The 19,701-nt window shown below is 45.0% G+C and overlaps 1 protein-coding gene across 2 annotated transcripts in view; it reads right to left on the reverse strand.

Annotated features, from left to right (window-relative positions):
- COL27A1 (collagen type XXVII alpha 1 chain) overlaps positions 1-19,701 on the reverse strand; it is a 234,622-nt gene that overhangs the window by 152,839 nt on the left and 62,082 nt on the right. For both annotated transcript variants that reach the window (XM_090021040.1, XM_090021041.1), the window contains exons 8-13: positions 17,909-17,962; positions 9,455-9,499; positions 8,510-8,563; positions 3,894-3,938; positions 1,176-1,229; positions 19-63 (exon numbers count right to left, since the gene is read on the reverse strand). In XM_090021040.1, the coding sequence (XP_089877166.1) occupies positions 19-63; positions 1,176-1,229; positions 3,894-3,938; positions 8,510-8,563; positions 9,455-9,499; positions 17,909-17,962 (297 nt within the window). The remainder of the gene's footprint in view (positions 1-18; positions 64-1,175; positions 1,230-3,893; positions 3,939-8,509; positions 8,564-9,454; positions 9,500-17,908; positions 17,963-19,701) is intronic.

The raw sequence follows: 19,701 nt of genomic DNA on the forward strand, positions 1-19,701 counted from the left end.
GACAAGGAAAAACTTTACCGGCCTACCCATCTTGCCCCTCTTCCCAGGAACTCCAGGGATCCCCTGCAAGGAAAACACACAGAAAAAAAAAAGTCTGGTTGGGGAAAAAAAAATCAAAACAAAACTAAGAGGAATAAAAACAACCCAATAGCTGCAGCATTGTTCAGAAACCCAAATGTCAGCTATTTGCAGTCAGCAGTAAGAGCAAGGGAGTGTAGGAAGACAATTAACCTTAACCCACTGACTGTAACCTTCCCATAGTGCATGCACAAGCACCATCCACACCCAGGGGCAGAAAGCTGAAAGTGCTCTGCAGCAGCAGTAATTAAGCTACTGGGCGGGAACCAAATGAAGACTACAGCCAAAGCACTTGCTGGAGAGCTTCTGTTTATGTGTCTTATTTTGTTATACAAGCATTAAATCAGCCATTTCAGAGCATTAGATACTTCCTCCCATGCGTGCGCACACACATGCACATGCTCCTGGGGTCTGTCTTGTTTCTGGAGCCTGTGTTTGTCAACGATGTGGAGGAAAAATAGAAGTAATACAATCCACATCTTACAGTGAACCTCCTTGGATGTGGTTGGGGGCTGAGTGGGCCCTTGACTGCATGGATGGCCAGTGGCAGGAAAAGAAGGGCCTGTGAAGCTCTTTTCAAGATCAGAAGTAGTGACATGCAGGAGGGGATGAGGACAGAGGGATCTATGACCCAGGACTAGGATTCCCAGAGGTGACTAGCCATACTCTGTGCTTCAATTTTTGGTTGACCAGCTTGAGATGCTGGAAAGGAACTAACTGTCAGACAATGCCTGTAAACCAGGCCCCTTCAAAGGGTCTCCAGTTGGCCATCCAAAATCAACAGTCACAGTGGAAAAAGGGATTGTTCACTTAAACACTGGTTTCCTTCCATAAAGATGTACCAAAAAGAAAAATACAATCCATTTGAAAACTCCCCTCTGTTGAATCAAAGGGTAGCAGCTCCCTGCTTGGAAGCCATCTTCCATACAAGGAAAGGAGCATGATGAAGAGGGCAGCTATTTCTTTGTCCCAGCCTGTACTCTGAGTAGTGGGGAAGGCAAAGGATGAGTCACATCCAGAACGGGCTGCAATAGGTACTGGAGAATCTGGAGATGAATAAAGAGCACGTGCCAAGGCTTTCCTCGCAAAATACTCACTCGTTCTCCGTCAGCCCCTGGCAGCCCAAATAATCCTGGGAGACCAATATATCCCTAAGGAGAAGAGGAAACAAGAAGTCAAATACATTTCTTCTTCCTAGCTACCAATCTGTCTGTCCTTCCTGAACAGCAGAGGATCCTCCAGCGTTGATCTATGGCAGTCGTGATGAAATAAACCTTGAGGCAAGTGTATATGCCCATGGACTGCATGGTGCTGGCTTCCACGATGTAGTCCAAGGGCACATACCCTCACACCAGGGATCATGAGAACTCCGCGCAGGAAGAGGCCAGTCGGATGTAACCTTACCTGGGCTGGGTCTGACTGTACCTGAGGGAAATGGAGCTTGGTTTCAGATTAGCAGGAGTTACAGCCACAATCATCTGCATGCCCATGCCAAGCCAGAGACCTTTAAGGCCCTGGTCTTCCTGAAGGTCTACAAAGATTTTTTTTCCCCCTCTACTCTTGTTGTCACCCAGGGATACTGATTCCAGCCACACTACACAACAGCCCATCAAGTTCCCATGCTCCCTGTCTCCAGTTGCCTGGTATCATACAACTGTCCTATATCAAACAGTCCCTAGAGTCTCCTCCCAAGCAGTCTATACTGATCTATGAGCCACCTCACTTGGCTTGGTATCCTTCTTCTGATGCGGTGCGGTGCTACAAGTATGCAACACCTGAACAACGAAATGATAGTTCGGTTCAAAGCCATAAGTTCTTTCAATACCAAATTCCTTTGCGAGTTCTTTCCCGACCTTCTCTCCACGGGAGCCAAGGACCCAAACTAAAAAATGCCTGGGTGCAGGAGGCCAACCTGTGTGCCCAGTTAAACTTCTTAATGCCCATTCACAGCAGCTCAGCTTTCAGTGTGCCTACATTCCCTCTGAAACCAAACTGTGAAAATTAATGCTCTGCTTAGCACAAGGTTTGCTCCATCTAGGTTCATTAGCAATCACTGGGGTTCAGGTCTGTGACATTTCTCTAGTGCTTTAGGATCCTGCACGGGCAAAAGCTGCTGTCAAAGAGCTACGTTTCCTTTCACTTACAACAATCAGAGCCCCGTGCTTAATTTGCTGCACTCAGCAATTAAAACAAAGTTACCTTGCATGCTATCTTTTGCAAGGGACTATTTCTGCCAAACATGCTGAATCAAAAGGAAACAACTTTTAACAGAAAGTCACTTACTGACTCTCCAAAAGTCATGTCACCACACAGTAGGTACGAAATGCCAACACTGAACCACTCCTCTACCCCAACACCAGCAACCCCTCACTGCCGCCTACACTTCTACGCTTATTTGTCACAATGAGGCTCCTGCTCTTTGGAGAATCCATCATACTTTTACATACTGGTTCAGTATTTCAGCTAGTTAGTAGCTCCTTATAAAACAATACTCTGGTGGTATGTAAAACTGCTCAGAGAGGGCCAGCCATCCAACTTGCTATCTGCTTCCTCATCTTAGATCACATACAAATTCATTGAATTGCTGCGTTTGTTCCCATGCTCCCCATTGAGAAAAGGCTGAGACAGTCAAGAATTCAGTGTCTTTCACTCATAAAAACTTGAAGTCTGGGCTAAGAGATGTCAAGGCCCAATTCTAATCAGTTGTAAGAGAAGTGAAAAGTTCCATCCTTGGGGAGCTCAAAAAAATCTCAGCCCCCAGTATTCAGAAGTCTTGATGGACATTTGAAAGTCTTACTCTGTGTCAAAGACCCTAAACAATCACATCAGTACTCAAAACCTACAATTTTTAGTGATCAGTAATCACACAAATCTCTAGTTCAGAGTCCTGGTTAGGTCAGTAAACTGAGAGTATCAGAAACAGGGCTACTAAGAGAAGCAAAGTAGGTAAGTAAGCTGTGCTATCACAGATCTGTCTCTACCGCAGTATATTAAACAACCGATCCTTCCTCCCACCCCTGCCATTTCTCTCCCTAGTACAGGAATAAAGTTAGCTATGGGGTCAGCCTTTCTTTATTGTTTGCAGTTTTTCTAGTGATGGAAGCCAGCTGGTAGCATTTACTGATGCTGGGGAAAGAAACACGTGGTAGGGAAACCGGCACTTTTATTGGCCCAGAGTGTCATTATGGATTTGTAATTGCTGGCACAGAGCAGAAGGGTGGTTATCTGTTGTTTTAATTTAAAAAAAAAGAAAAATCATCCTTCATAGGCAGAAGGAATCCCCCCTCTGTGTGCTCAGTACAAAAAGCCAACCCAAGCTGTGGAGCCGGAGCACTATTGTTCTTATTTGCATGTGGTTTCAAGATGTTGGCTTGTTATACACACAGATGTAAACTGGTCCTAAATTTTGCTGTTCACAAAATTCACGACCAGCCTGCACCCAGAAGAACCCATCTTTATCATGTTCCCAATATGCTTAATCACCACATTTGTCAAAGCTGAAGAGGCCCTACAGACTGAAGCTGGAAAACCAGACCTCTGGGATTGGTACCACATTTGCCCCTCTCTACTTCTTAGCTCTTGGAGAGGGTTGACTAAGTGATGGCACCATCAGCATTGGGAAATTTGCTTCTTTGATTCTGGTACATTTCAGTTTTGAACAGATTGGGAATTTCATGATGCACTGATTTATGAGCTCTGTGTCACATCAATAACTTAAGAAGCTTGTACTGGTTGCAAAGTTGAGTACAAGGAGGGGGAGGTGTCTGGTGGTGAGTGTCAGGAGAGAATACAGTGAAAAGGAATGGAGTACTTACCCGATTGCCTTTTGGACCGGCTCTGCCTATTGGTCCAGGTAGACCCTGAAACACAAGAGTAAAAACAAAGACAAATGTGGACAGGTTTTAACTTAACCCAAGTGAACACTGCCAGATTTACAGCACTATTCCCACTGTGCTTCTGCTGCTTTGGAGACTAACCCAAGGGTTATCATCAAAGGAGAATAAAGAAAAAACCCAGAACAATTCCCTAATTGTTGTGGAGAAATGACTCTACAAAACTTGGTAATTTTAGAAAACACAGAATGCATGGAACGGGACCCAAACCATTCACTCTAAACTAGAAAATTCTGGTCACAAAGACCAGGAAAGCTGGCACAGTGGGGTGCAAGTTACATTAGTGGCAATATAAAATGACACTATGCAGACTGTATCCCTTGCTCAAATGGCAGGGTTGAGTTTGCAGCTGCTGAATCATATATATAAGGCAGGTCTTTGCAATGACAAATGCACCTTAATGCCTGTGAGGGGAACAAAGATGAGGCCTGACCCAAACCACACAGAAAACACTGGAAGAACGCACTTTGACTTCCATAGGCTATGGATTAGCCCCACGCTACAGATGCTGTATACAATTAAACATTGATTGTGGACTTAAGAACTCCAAGTTGTGAATGACCATTTGATCATTAGCATCTGGCAGATTTGTAACTAATTAATCTACTTTTCTAGGTACAAGCTGGCCCCAAGTCCTATTCCTCTTGATGTCAACAGTCAAATTCCCATTGGTTTCAACAGAAGAAATGAAAGATCATCCACCCAAAATGAGTTGCAGACTCTGCCCAGGGCATCAGAGCTTATGGAAAGAAATAAAAATAAGCTTCATTGTATCTCTGTACTCATCACTTCTCCCTTAAGTACTGTGAAAAGGGATCCTGTAAAACTGCATAATGAGCTTCCATGTTTATTGTCTTTCATCAAGTCTCCAGATTGTATTAGTCTACTCTCCAAGTAAAAAGGATTAATTCATATTTTCTTTAGTTGGCAGCTCTGTGTACTCAACCTGGGATCTGAAAGTCAAGCTGTGTTTTCTTCTGGCTCATGTATCGTCACCCAGAAGAAGTTTTCTACCATCAAAATATAGTTAACAAGTCTACCTATGGTGCACGAACCAAAATAAAGCCAAGTTCCCTCTCCCATACCACTGCAGAGCCAGCACAGCTGACAGGAGTAACAAGCAGTAAAATCTTAGTAAAATAATCAGCTCTGATGCTGAGTACACAGTGTCATCAAGTCTGTGGAGAAAACATGTTGGGGTTTTTTAAGTCACTTTCCTGACCAAGCTTGCATTTTATAAAGCACTATTGTTCTCTGTGTATTTGGAAACATATTTTGCCCAGTTTATCTGCTAGGGTGTAGGATACCGTTGAACTCTGTTAAGCAGCACCCATTTTCTTGTATGTTTTTTTGTTGTTCAGATGGTTTTTATAGTGATTGAGCTGATAACTTCATGCTCATGGAATATTCTCAGGAGCTTTGGTGGGCAGCATGAACACAGCATTTGCAATCAGATGTATACAAATCTCAAGATTTTTTCCAATGTATGTCTGCACATTTATGCCTGAGATCCACAGACTGAGGTATCTCTTGTAAGGTGTCAGTTTTATATTTCTAGCGTGTATTAAGTGGACCCGCAGTTACTCATGTACTTTGTAAGATGTGTGAATGCAGAAAATATAATCTAATATATGTACTAGGTCATTATCAATAATGAAATTAACCCTGCATCTGTATGACATCTTTTATATAAGTATCCCTACAGTGCAAGTGTAGTGTTTAGGCTAGGTCAAGGTCTAGTGCAATTGTAGGTGGGGTCTAAACCCTAGCCAGCCCTAGTACATGCATATTTAAGCATTCAATTTGAAGCACAGCAGTGTTTGGATCTGCACAGAAAATGCTTGATGCATTTTGGGCCCAGCATCCTTAGCCCAAGTGACTAATTCTACAACGACCAGTCGAGCATCACTGGCTGCTCAGCACTACTGACAAATCTCGTTCAGGTGCCTGAATATGGATCCGGAAGCACACATTTAAGGTGGCTGTTTTTAAAAATCTTGATGATCTGACCTGGAATAAATAAAATATTACAAGTTCAGGCCCTCTGTGACAAAGGTCCATGGACATTTCCATCTGGAGCCACTGGCAAATTCTCTACCGTCTTTCCATGTCCACCAGCATCGCTCTAGAGCCATAAGTAAGCAACACACGCAGTTCTGTTTTCTTTCCCTCTACAGACTCTTCCCTTCTTAAAGTGTTTCTGGCAAATAGCTTGAGAAATGCTATTTTCTTATGTTCTCTGTTTCTTGTATAAATGATTTTTGTGCTGGTGGGCTGGCTTAATCAGTGTTGCTTGCAATGGGCCTACACAGGAACAGAAACTGATGTGGATTGATGGTTTGTCATTTAGGCCTCATGTGGAGTGAGGGTCACTTCTGGCATCCCTGATCTAGAGTTATCTCCATTATAGCGTGTGATTTTATAGTGGTTATATTTTTATGGCAGTTGACCCAAACTGGTTCCCAGTATACAAGCCTGTGGAATTTATCTGAGGCTATGCAAACTGAGCTCTCCTTTAGGTACCTTTGGGTGCAACGTGCACAAATTGGAGGGATTTTTCATGGTTCATAAGCATTTTACTTCTTTATATTATAACTGTGGCTGTCAATTAATCACAGTTAACGCATACGATTAATGTGTTAATTGTTTTTGTGTTAATTTTTTTAAGGCACTAATTGTACATGTGGCTTTGAAGCCTGCACCCAGGCTCCCTCTGCTGCCGTCTCAGTGGTGGCAGTGCAGTGGCTGCCAAGTGGGAGGGGTGGCGGGTGCGCTGACACAGACACAGCTGCATCAGAGCAGCCGCAGCGTGCGTACAGCCAGGAACACACCTGGCAGAGTGCAGAACAGCACCCTACAGGTAAGTCTGCGGAGGGAAGGGGCATGGGGGAATGAAGGGGCAGGGAGGGCAGATCAAGGCCCCCATGGTAAGGAAGGGAGTGGGGCAGGGGTGAACGGGAACTCAACCGGGGCGGGTTGTGGGACTGAGTCACGGTGGCTTGTCCAGCAGTGCGTAGTGTGCAGCTCCCTGCTGCTGTGCGCACCCATGGGGGAGGCATGGGGGGCACGTGCCTCCCATTTGTGCGCAGGGCAGAGGTGGGCTGCCCGCTGTAGGCTGGGGCTCTGTGCCCTGCTGCCTTTGCCCTGGGAGCCGCACAATAACATGTTGTGCCTCCCGCATCCATGTTGGCAGGGGACACGTGGCCCAGCCAGCTCACAGCTCCCGAGGCAATGGTAGCAGGGTGCAGAGCCCCAGCCTGCAGCGAGCAGCCTGCCTCTGCCTCGTGCACAAATCCAGAAGGCACGTGCTCCCATGCCTCCCTCAAAGGTGTGCTCACCGTGCCCCCCTGCACTCCTGGACAAGCTGCCCACAGCTCTGTCGCATGACCTGCCCTAGCCCCAGGCCCCATTCACCCCTGCCCCACTCCCTCTGTTACCATGGGGGGCCTGTGTGTGTGTGTGTGGGTGGGTGCGTGCATGTGTCTGCCCCTTACCCCCAAGCCACAGCCCCCTTGCCCTTCTGCTGCTCCTCACTCCTGACCCACAGTACCCCGCATCCTGCCAGGGCGTGTAGGGACCCTCCCCCCATCCGCAAGCTTCAAACCTCGCACACAAACCCACAGCCCCCCACAACTTCACAAATCCCCCCATGCACACACCTACCCCCAATCATACAAAGTATCTGCATAATTTTGCAAAATTTTGAGTTTTGCTGCACCTAATTTTGAATTTTTAGCTGTGTGATTAAACTCATGATTACTTGCAACTAATTTTTTTAATCACACAACTAATCACAACCAAAATTTGTAATTGTTTGACAGCCCTAATTATAATACACTAATTTCACAGTAAGTGTGTCTCTTGCAGGGCTGGATGATTCACCAGTGCTTGGATATAGATAGTTACTGGGAATCTTTGTGACAAGTCAAGGGATCCTCCAGTATTATTGTTCCAACCCTTGAACTTCATAGACAGTAGATGCTGTGTTTTCTCTGCATAACAAAAGGAATACATTTTCCATATCCCTTAGCCCTATCTTTATTTGGGATATGGGTATGTGCCGTGGATGCCATACGCATGGAATTTCTAACTCTTTGGAACATATTCAGCAGGGTCTCATCTGTAAGGGATTTTGTGTACAGAGTGGATGCTGCAGTACAGAGTCAATATCTGTGAATAAGCAAGACATGCTTAGTGGCTTTTCCTTTGCTTATGTCTGTAGCCTGTTTCTCTGACACCCAGTGCAAGCATAGATCCTGCAAAGACCGTATCTGCATGAGATCACCCAATATCCTGAGCAGATTCTCCAGTGATCACAAGTGTGTTTGTTTCATAAAGGCAATGACAATACGGAAGGGACAATATTCACTACCAAATCCAAAAGGACCACATAATTTATGCAAAAGCTAGGGGGAGGAAGGGAAGAAAAACCAAACACATTTCAAGGAGCCTGCGTTGTATATGTTGGGGGGGATGCTTGTAGCTACCTGCACACCCAAATCACTACTCTGTGCACAGCACGATAAGATTTACTGCACCTGCCTGCCAGGATAACCTTTGGCACCTGGGCTCCCATCTGGTCCTTGTTCACCCTTTAATAAAAAAACAAAATAACAGATGAGTACATGAAGGTGATGCTAGTTCCCCTGCCTATGAGTTTTTAGCTACTTTGTCCTGGGGAAGGGCTGCAGATTCACTTGTTCCAGATTTATAAAGAGAGAGAAACACTGGATTAAAAGCAGCAGTGGGAATAAATTAATGAAAGGAAAAAACTAACAGAAGCCAACTTGACAGGATCTGAGCATTAACTAAGTGTTGCTGTCCACCCCCCTTCCCCCCCCTACCCCCCCAACCTCTCCCGTGAAACCTGCAGATAGTTTGGAACAAGGAGCCTAAGAGAAGGTGTAAGTCTGTGTCTATATCTCTGGCATATGGAACTGTTTTACTAGGGTAAGAGCTCTGCCAAAATTCTTTAAAACTAAATGAATTCATGTATAATATCCTTTAACATCATCTCTAACAGGCCCTGCTATTCATTGCTGTTTTACTGCAAACATCAGACTTATCCAAATAAAAATGGTGGGGGGGAAGGAGGGAAAGAATTACAACCTAGTAAGATGCGGTTAGTAAACTCCAGCAGAAAAATTAATGTAAAGGAAAATGGGTAAGTATGAGTCTGTGCCTATTTCAACCATGCACACTTATGCCAGGTTGGGCAGTAAAGACTAGAAATAAGTCAGAAGCTTAGCTTAAGTCCTTTCCCACCATCCCATTGATGCATAGTCAATGTATGTGCATAACTCCCAGTTGGCATGAGCAAACTGCATTAACTGTCTGCATCAAACTGTCCCCAGAAAAGCATATTGACTGTACCAAGCAGGTTGATAAATGACTCGACTTCATTTCAGGATATCATCAGATAAGAAACATGGAACCCAACCCTCTTGGTAGGTTAAATTTTCAAATCTGGAAGGAGCACTCACCTGGTCTCCAGGATGACCTGGTGGTCCAGGATAGCCTTTGTATCCCTATTTAAAAAAAAATCAGAGAAGGGATCAGAATAAAATAACATGTGCTTCGCTTGAATTTCTCATCAGACCTCAGAAGAAAGCTCTATGGAAAAAGAAGATTTTAGATTTGGAGGAAAGATAGGAGTCATGCTGACTTTTCACCACCCACCTTGCTTTTATCCTGCTTTTTTAGACTGCAAGTTCTTTAGGGCTGTTTTCCAGGATTTACCAGAATCTTGCTTTGAATATTGAGTAATGGTTTGGGATGGCAGGCATGTGAGAACTTTGCTTTTCCTATAACGTTGCTGTAGCCATTAGAAATAAACTTGTCTTCACCAAATAATCAAACTAGATTAGAAGATTAAATTCAGTTGCAGAGTACTAGTAGTATTATGCAACCATTGATCCTTCTGGATCATGATGTATGCACACGAGGTCACCCAGACCTTTGACACGTATGCCCAGGCAGGGCTATGGAGAGAGAAATGTTGTAATTGGGTTAGTCATAAGGTTATAGAGAACAGAAAAGTGTAATTTGAAACAAACCTTGGGAAAAATATCAAACCTTGACATAAAAACTACAGGAATAACAAAATACCTTCAGGTTGAGCTATAACCATTAACTATTTCCTGATCTCTAATCCCTACGCCCTGTCTTGGCATAGGGATCCCAGAAGGTCACTGTGCGGTAGTGGAACATCCTATGTAATATATTTTTCCTGCTCTAGGAGTCACAACTGAATCCTTTTTGGCAAAGTACTTTGGTTCACTCACCAGACGAGCCTGGGACTTGTCCTGTTCTACAGTTCTGTTCAACTGCCTTTTTTATTCTTCCCATAGGATCTTGTAGAACTGCTGGCTAATTTTCCCTGACAGCGGTATGTGGCCCTCATAATGATCCCTGGGTTTCAGCCCAGTCTTCTTTACATTCCTCTTTATTTACTATTTCAGGTATTTGGATTTGGAGAAATGCTTAATCCCTCATCACCCGGTTTCTCCTGCTCGAGCTTACCATTATATTGCAACCCTATGTTTTCTGTCTATAGAAAAGAAAGTGATTTCCTTTCAAGATCCTGTGAGTGGCAAGAAATGAGCCCTTACCTGAACCTCATAGAATTAGGTAACAGAAGTCCTGATCCAGAACCTGTTTGGGTCAATGTGGGCACTGCTATTGACCCAAGGGTTTTTTTAAAGAGACTTGCAAAGAGGACTGACTGGCTCAGGTAACAGGATAAAGTTTACCAATGGATCGCCACGCAGGTAGTGACCTAAAGTTTGTATAATCCAATGGCTTTGGGTGGCATATGACTGTCTTTGTTTCCTTCTTAGATATTTCAAAATCAGTGCTATCCCGGTTGGAGAAATGGTCAGGAGCTTAATGCTTAGCCTTTTTCTTAGAGATAGCACCAGCAGCTACATTTGTACCACACTCAAAACCTCAATTAGGAAGGATAATGAATAACCTGTGCTAATTTTAGATCCCAGATACTATGTCCGTGTTGAGGCTCTTGCTGGGTGACAGGTTACATATGGGACAAATGCACTGGAGAGATTCTACTTCTTTAAGAGTTATCACCGGATGCCTGGGGGTATTTCTGTCTCTGGGCGCTGTCCATCCCATACTCTACAGGGACAGTGCAGATGTGAGCTTTCCACTCTGCTCAGGCACCAAGACTGTAGGTAGCTGACTCTAGGGCTCACAGCTAAAGTCAGTCACTCTCTAAGTCAGGGGTGGGCAATTATTTTGGGCAGAGGGCTGCTTACTGAGTTTTGGCAAGCCATCGAGGGCCGCATGACAGGCAGCCAGGGCAGATAAATATTAATTTTCTAAATTTTTGAGGGGCCCCACGGGCCAGATAGAATGGCCTGGCAGGCTGCATCTGGCCCGCAGGCTGCATTTTGCACACCCTTGCTCTAAGTGCATTCATCTGGAACCAGCAGCGCACTCACTATGATTGCCAACGTCCAAACAAATAGCAGGAGCCAAAACCAAAAGTCCATAGAGCAACAGTTACTCTCTATCATAACAGCTCTTCCTTTCTTCATAGGCAACTGTTTCTATCACCTTTGCTCATGGGGCAGGCACTACTGGGGCAACATCATCACACACTGAAGTAAATGGATGATCTTCACCCTAGGGTTCTACAGGAACTGGCCGAGGTCATTGCGGGACCCCTGGCGCAGCTCTATGAGCACTCGTGGTGCTCTGGCGAGGTGCCGGAGGACTGGAAGAGGGCCAATGTGGTCCCTATCTTCAAAAAGGGAAAAAAAGAGGACCCGGGAAATTACAGGCCAGTTAGTCTTACCTCAATCCCGGGTAAGCTCTTTGAAAAAATTATCCTGGCACACATCCAGGAGGGCCTTGCGGGGGAATGCATGCTCAGGGGCAACCAACATGGGTTCATCAGTGGCAGGTCTTGTCAGACCAACCTGGTGGCCTTTTACGATCAGGTCACCAAATCATTAGACGCAGGGGTTGCTGTGGATGTAGTCTTTCTGGACTTCCGGAAGGCTTTCGACACTGTCTCTCACCCTGTCCTCATCAAAAAGCTGGGAGACTGTGGTGTCGATGCCCACACGGTCAAATGGGTCGCCAACTGGTTGGAGGGCCGCACCCAGAGGGTGGTAGTGGAGGGTTCTTCTCGACCTGGAAGGACGTGGGCAGTGGGGTCCCCCAGGGCTCGGTCCTCGGGCCCGCACTGTTCAACATCTTCATCAGTGACTTGGATGACGGGGTAGAAAGCACCCTGTTCAAGTTTGCTGATGACACTAAGATGTGGGGGGATGTGGGTGCACTAGAAGGGTGCAATAGGCTACAAGCTGACCTTGACAGGTTGCAACGGTGGGCGGATGAGAATAGGATGGGGTTTAACACTGATAAGTGCAAGGTGTTGCACATGGGGAGGAAGAACCGGCACCACACTTACAGGTTGGGGAACTCCCCTCTTGCCAGCACGGAGACGGAAAAGGATCTTGGAGTCGTCATTGACTCCACGATGAACATGGGCCGGCAGTGTGGGGAGGCAGTCAAGAAGGCCAACCGTACCCTGTCATGCATCCACAGATGCATCTCGAGCAGGTCCAGGGATGTGATCCTCCCCCTCTATGCGGCACTGGTCAGGCCGCAGCTGGAGTACTGCGTCCAGTTCTGGGCGCCACACTTCAAGAGGGACGTGGACGATATGGAAAGAGTCCAGAGGAGGGCCACTCGTATGATCAGGGGTCAGCAGGGCAGGCCTTATGAGGAGAGGCTACGGGACCTGAACCTGTTTAGCCTCCACAAGAGAAGGTTAAGGGGGGACCTTGTGGCCTGCTACAAACTGGTCAGGGGGGATCAGCAGGTATTGGGGGAGTCCCTGTTCCCCCGTGCGCTGCCAGGAGTGACCAGGAATAACGGTCACAAGCTGGCGGAGGGTAAGTTTAGATTAGATATTAGGAGGCGCTACTTCACAGTCAGGGCGGCTAGGGCCTGGAACCGGCTTCCAGGGGAAGTGGTGCAGGCTCCTAGCCTGGGGATTTTTAAAAGGAAGTTAGATGAGCACCTTGCCGGGGTCATCTGACCCCGGTGCTCTTTCCTGCCAAGGCAGGGGGTCGGACTAGATGATCTACCTAGGTCCCTTCCGACTCTAGCTACTATGAAACTATGAAACTATAAATGAATACCTCCAGGTGAGACCAGGGCAATGCTTTAGGTGGCAGATGGAAAAAGCTGTTTGCAGAAGTACTGGACAAGAGGAACAATTTCTCTTCTCCAGCCACTGCCCAGCATCAGATCCTAATCATCACGTACATACCCTGAAGTCAATGTCTTGGAAGCTCAGCTTTGACACCTGCAATGTGCCTGACATAAACCTACAACCATTTCTGAGATTTGAATAGCTATCCAAAATCTAGACTAGATGTCCTTTTTCTCCTCCCCTATCCCAAAGAAATAAATGGGCCTTTTTAAGGTTCCCCTATAAATACACTTTCTGGAGATCTAGCTGCATGGAGTCAAGTCCAGACTTAAAACTTCATGGGTTCTCTCGTGTGTGAAGAAATCCAAGCCCGGGCATGCGCATGCACGCTTTCTTTCTCTCTTTCACTCTCTCTTTCCCCCACAACCCCCTCTTTTTAATTTTCTTGCTGTACAGCACCCTGCAATGCAAGCAGCTGGGCTGGCATTTGAAGGACCAGCTGTGAAACAGAGAGCAAATGTATTTGCATCAATGCTGGATTTTCTCTTCCTAGCTCGTGGGTGGAGGTAGCATCTCATTATTAATGCCTTGTGTAGTGCAACAAAGTTGGCACTAAAAAAACAGATATAATCCCTTTCAGAAACTATCTCCACCCATGGAATAAAAAATTCCTTCTTCCCTAAGGAGGAAAAGGTCTCTCTTTTAACAGCCCCGTCAAGGATCTGATTTGGATTTCAGAACTGGAATATCTGTAAGAGAACTGGAGCCAGGTCTATATCAAATCCAAATCGGGTCCTAATGCTAGGTGCAGAAGGTCACTGGAGAGCATTGTGCAGGCTAAGAGAATGAATCTCTTTTGTGCCCCTAGACAGAAAGTCAGGGAGTGGGGAGAGAAACGTTTTAATTCTTTCCTCTTCCTTTTCAGCAACTTTTCTCTCCCTCCTAAAAAATAAAAATCAAGTGTAAAAGTTTCCTTTGGAAATGGCAGATCCAGAACACTCAGGAATTGGATTGCTCCTCAGGGCTGTGAAAGCACCATGGTTGGAAAAGGGAGACTGTGACTATAAATACAAGTCCTGAGCTAACGTCTGCGCTAAGCATTGCAATGTTTTATCTATAAAGGCTAGTGAATAGCTCTTAAGCTAAATATACATCTAGCCCATTATTGCTGTGTCCTATTAAATATAATCTTCATTGTTTAGAGTGAACTCAGGGGAGTTTAAAATGTGTGTTTCTGCACATTAACCTGTGATTACCACTGTCTGAGGTTAATTGCAGTGAGGACAAAAAAAGCTTATGTATTCAAAGGCTGGCTGGTATGCGAACATGTTTACCTGCCGCATTCCTCTTTAAATAGCACTAAAATGACAGGGAAGAGCATATGAAAACAACTGCATTTGCTTTCCTATCCAAACACTTCCTGATGATTACAGGGCATTAAACATAAAGGGCTGCGATTTCAAAAGGAAATTACACTTCACTGAAAGATTTGCTCATCTGTGACGAGGTTTATATCCATGCTATCTCTAGCTACAATGCCTTGCTTTCTGTGGGGACTGGAGGTGGTCTGACAAGCTGATCTGGCCAGGCTGGAAGAGGCTGCTGTGTGCTGCCTCTTTGGAGGAAAGGGCTTCGGGCTGGATCCCTGAACTGGGAATTCAGTAAATTTAGGTCCAGTTCCTAGCTCTGTCTCCACGACCTTGGGCAAGTCTCTTAATCTCTCAGTACCGCAATTTGTCAACCCTTATGTTCAGCTACAGCTGTTCAGGTCTCTGTACAGTTTGTCTCAGGAGAATCATACCATTTTGATAAAATTATTTGCAAGGCAGTCATTGCCTGCCTCCAACTGCCAAAAACCACGTGACATTCATGGGTTCTTAGGCACCAAAAGAGAAGCCCTTTAAGCTAAGGTCTTGCCACCATTTTCTAAAACTGCTGTTCAGCAAAAATAAAATGTGTTCCATGTGAAGAGAATGAAAACTGCATCTCTCTTGCACAAAACCACAGCATTTTTGGTGTCCCATGTCTGAGCAGCTGGTTGCAGTTGGGCACAGGCAAAAGGTTTTTGTGGGTGTCCTGAGGCCAGAGCATCCAAATCTGCAAAGAAAAGATGCCCTCCCCATGCATTTGCATTGCGGAGGTGTGCTTATGGTGCAAACCGTACCATGCAAAACCATGTCCTTTTGGTAGTGGCTCCAGCTCAGACGGCAGGGGAAGGAAAAATGTCTTGTGGTAGAGGGAAAATGCCGTCTCTCTGGAACTTCTTACACAGCACTTGCACATGAATGGAGTGCCGGTCCATCCAAGCCACAATGTGCAGCTCTTTCCCATCAGTCCCACAAAAGGAGAGTGCCATTTCCTTCTTGCTTACACCAGTTTTCAAGGCTTTGCCATTTTCTTGTAGCTTAACCGGGCTCCCAGCCTGCAGCCAAATGCCATATTTTCACTGGGGCGATGCCAGCAGGGAATTGAGATTGAAAATTGTTTTGTCCAAATATTTCTCCAACAGCTTTTAATTTTTTTCTTAATTTAGAAGTCTAATAAATTCCAGGCAGTATCAAAATGCCTGCCAGGCTAGCACTGCTGTGGTTTCAGTTTATTTATTTATTTATTTATTTTTTTGTGCAGTGCACCACAGGAAAATCTCATCATCCACCTTACTTGTAGACTTGAAGAAACAGCATTCCCCTTTCTCCCCCACCAACCCTATCCATGAACGAGCTTCAGGAGTCTGTTTGCCAAGATCAGGTGTGGGGGCTACGCAACTGGGTTTGGGAAATGTTTGTTTAATCTCCGATTCCTTCTCCACGTTTTCCACCACAGGCCTATGCTCTCCTGACACTGCATTTTGCTGATCAAAACCGCAAGGTTTTGTTTTATGAGCTGTTATGCTGAGAAAACGATGTTCTTTACCCTTAATTCATAAGGACTAGTTTGTGACAGTGGAGATGGGTAAGTCTTGATCACTGCACTCTTTGGCTCAATACCCAAGACTGAACAAGTATCATCACCCCTGCAGATGGTTTACAACCCCAGCTCCTGTTTTCCTGACTGCCTGGTGATGGGATGGATCGGCCCAGCAGCCCATGCTGCATATATCATGCAGGTGAAAGGTATCCATTTGCCAGCCCTGGAGACTGAAGGCCCCTGCACAGCAGAAGCTCTTCCAAGTGGCTTTAGTCCCTGATCTCAGTGGGCGTTTTTTGGTAGGGCTTATGGTGTGGCACTTACTTTGAGGGGAGCTTTCTCTATGGCCCGGTCACTCCTGAGATAACCAGGAAAAGTGGAGAGTTTGGTGTTCAGCTTTGTAATGGTGATACTTGCTCACTGCAAATAGCACTGAAGCCCACTAACCCTATAAGCCATCAAGTAGCTTTTCACCATTCACAAGGGAATTGCTTGAACCCAGCAGGGGAAAAGTATGATCCTTTCTCTGAAACATTTAGCAAGGCCTCTAATCTATTAGACTGTAAAAATATGACAACTGGGAGTCCCCAGCTGAGGGGCTGTTCTTAAGCATCCCCATGATGGGGATCCATTGTCCTCCAAAACCCCTTTTCCAATCCTCCATCTATTGCATTAGGCTGGTACTTCGTGGTAGGGTAAAGAAACAAAACAACTAAACTAAAATGCTTAAAAAATAAAAGCTCCCCCACAAGGAGAGGAGCAGAGTTGTGGAATTTGCCACCACCTGAAGTGTGAGCACACTTAGGAACGTGAATGTGGCTGATGCAGGGATGTGAGGTGGTGCACGCTGTTGCAGACACAAAGGGCAGAACATGGCAGTGAGGAATCTCACACGTTAGCCCTTGACATCAGTCTTGGGGACAAGCCCATTACTGGAGACATTAGGGCTACTGATGCACAATACAGAAGCAAACAAAGCAGACCTGTGTTAATTTTGAGCTCCACTCACAATGAAAGAGAGAAAGAAAAGCTTTTCCAAACCAATAAGGGTTTGTCTTGCCCAAGAAACATGATCAAGCTGAGGTTAGGCTCCATTAACACGTGCGTGATAGGCAGTATCTAAACTCAACCCTTCCTTAGCATGTATGCACAGAAATGCCTTGTAGGTTAATTCAGCTCCTGCCTTGGGTAGAACGATCTGGGATACTGAGATAAATGATATAGTCCTGCATATATACAGCCTGGGGAAACACTGTGCTTAGAGGAGGATATTCTAGCATATGGGGAGCTAGTCTTTGGAGACCTGGGTTCAATTCCTCTCCCTACCATAAACTTCCTGTGTAACTTTGAACAAGTCACTGGGTCTCTCTGTCTCTGTTTCCCCATCTGAAGTGGTGATAATAGGACTGCTCCATCTCATGGGAATGGCATTAGAAGATTGTGGGTGCTTTGATAACAGGGTTATGGGGGCAATGTGTAAGTAGCTGAGATAAAGAAAGTTTAGATTGGACTTAGCGTGTCTTAACTAAACCTGGCTTAAACCAAAGCATTCTTCCTTCAAGACAAAGAGTAAGAAGCCAGAAAGGCAGAGGATCACAGTGCCTAGAAAAGTAGAATGGAGGCAGGGCTGTCTTCCCTGCTCTGACATGGGCGTACTCGTCTCTGTGCCTCCCTTCATCCACTTGTAAAATGGGGATACCAACTTGCTCTCCCATCCCTGCATGCCAAGGCATAATTAAATCTTCTAAAGTACACCAAAATCTTTCAAGCAGAGATGTTTGAGAAGGACAATTCTTATTTACTGGCAATCGTTTTAATTCACTAATAAAGAAAATACTCTTACCTTCCGACCAGGTGGTCCAGGCAAACCAGTCAAGCCGGGCAAACCCATGTCTCCCTATAAGAGATCAGTGTGTCTCATTAATTTTCAGCAGCTTTTATTGGCATCTCCCATACGGTCTTACCAAATGTTTTTGGCATAGAATTCCTCAGAAATACACTGGAAAATGATTCGCCGTTCCAGAGATTAAAAGCGGACTGTAAATTCACGCGCGCTACTAATTAGATCACGGAAACAATGGGCCCAATGAATGAATGGACGCCTCTAGCCAGGACAACACAACCTCCCTTTGCAATGGTCTCCTTCACTCACACTATATGCATTTTGACAGGAGTTGAAATGGCAAAGGAAGGACAGAATCATACTTTTCAAATGAATCAATGGATGTCCACTGCCAAATCCAGTAATCAGGCTCATTTACTGTTGCTGCTGCTGCAGCTACTACTACTCCAGTGACTGCATTCAAATGGTCTGACAAAGCTATTTTATTTATGTATACAGTGCTGATCAATCCCTTCCTGGCTGCTTGAATGGACGTTGTTTTGGTTTCCAGTCTTGGGATAGGATCACATTCAGCCCCAATTGCCGTACTGGAAACATCTTAAGAACGGACTGTCCTTTGTTGCTAGCCATTTACATACCACATCCGGTCCCTAAGTTTAAAAAATGTCTGGCTTCCTTTCATCATCCTTAAAGAACCCTTAGGATTCCCCACATGCAGGCAAGGCACTCTGTCTGATTATTCAACATGCATTTGGAGGAAGAATTAGGCATCACTCCAAACCCCAGCTGGAAGTTCCTTGTTTCTATTAACAGAAACAAGGCCTTGTTAACAAAAACTAAGGATAATCTGGGTCTTCCCCACCCTTACAGTGAGCATGCTTTGGGAGAAAACTGTTATTGAGCTTTCTGTTAGATCTTTTCCATGTGATGCCAATTCTGATGCATCAGAAAGCTTTGTGTGGTTCAAAAAAATCACTGTGTGTGGTTTAAATGAAAGACTCATTTCAAAACAGTCTCAATGCTCTCTAGGGTCATCATCCTTGTTGCATCCTTGCTTAATGTACTGCATCAAGACACTGGGCTTCAAATTAATTAACTGAAACCCTTCATAGCTGATACTTTCTATTAACTGCTCATTAATAGTAAGGCTCATAATGTGAGTGAGGGAAAAGGTTTATTTGCATTGGAAATAAGTTATGAAGGAAAGAAGAAGTGAGTTGGCACAAAGAAAAGGGTAAATCAATATAGATATTAGAGAAGCCTGATCATTCCTCTATTAACTTCAACATTTATATGAGCTTCTATTGCCAGGCATCAATAAAAAACCAATCAACTGTGAAACAGCACAAAATTCAGCTTTTAATTTATTGAAATGAGCTAGCAATAGAGCCTCTTGATCCTTACACAAGAGCTAAATAATCAGGCCTTGCTAACTGGCCTTGCATGGATTTCATTGATTCCAATCCAGCTTGGTGCAAAACTTCTGATTATTTATTGCACAGTAGGGTTGGCATATGCTAACTGGGGGACTTTTCTCTTTCTTAACCTAGACAGCAAGATGGCTGTGAAGTTAAGACACTGGCCTCCAAAGATTTCACTTCGTCACTTGGCTCTGCTGCAGACTTTCTGTATGAAGTAGGAAGTAAATCAATTCCTCAGGTCCCCCACTTATGAAGGGGGAAAATGTTTCCTTTAAACCCAAAGCTTTTTGTGCTTAGACTGCTCACTCCTTGAGTTCAGGGATTGGATAATGTGGATATGTCTATACTACAATCAAGCTGTGACTGTTGCTT

Source organism: Crocodylus siamensis, chromosome 11 (assembly GCF_052110815.1).
Source record: "Crocodylus siamensis isolate JL-2025a chromosome 11, ASM5211081v1, whole genome shotgun sequence".
NCBI lineage: Eukaryota > Metazoa > Chordata > Crocodylia > Crocodylidae > Crocodylus > Crocodylus siamensis.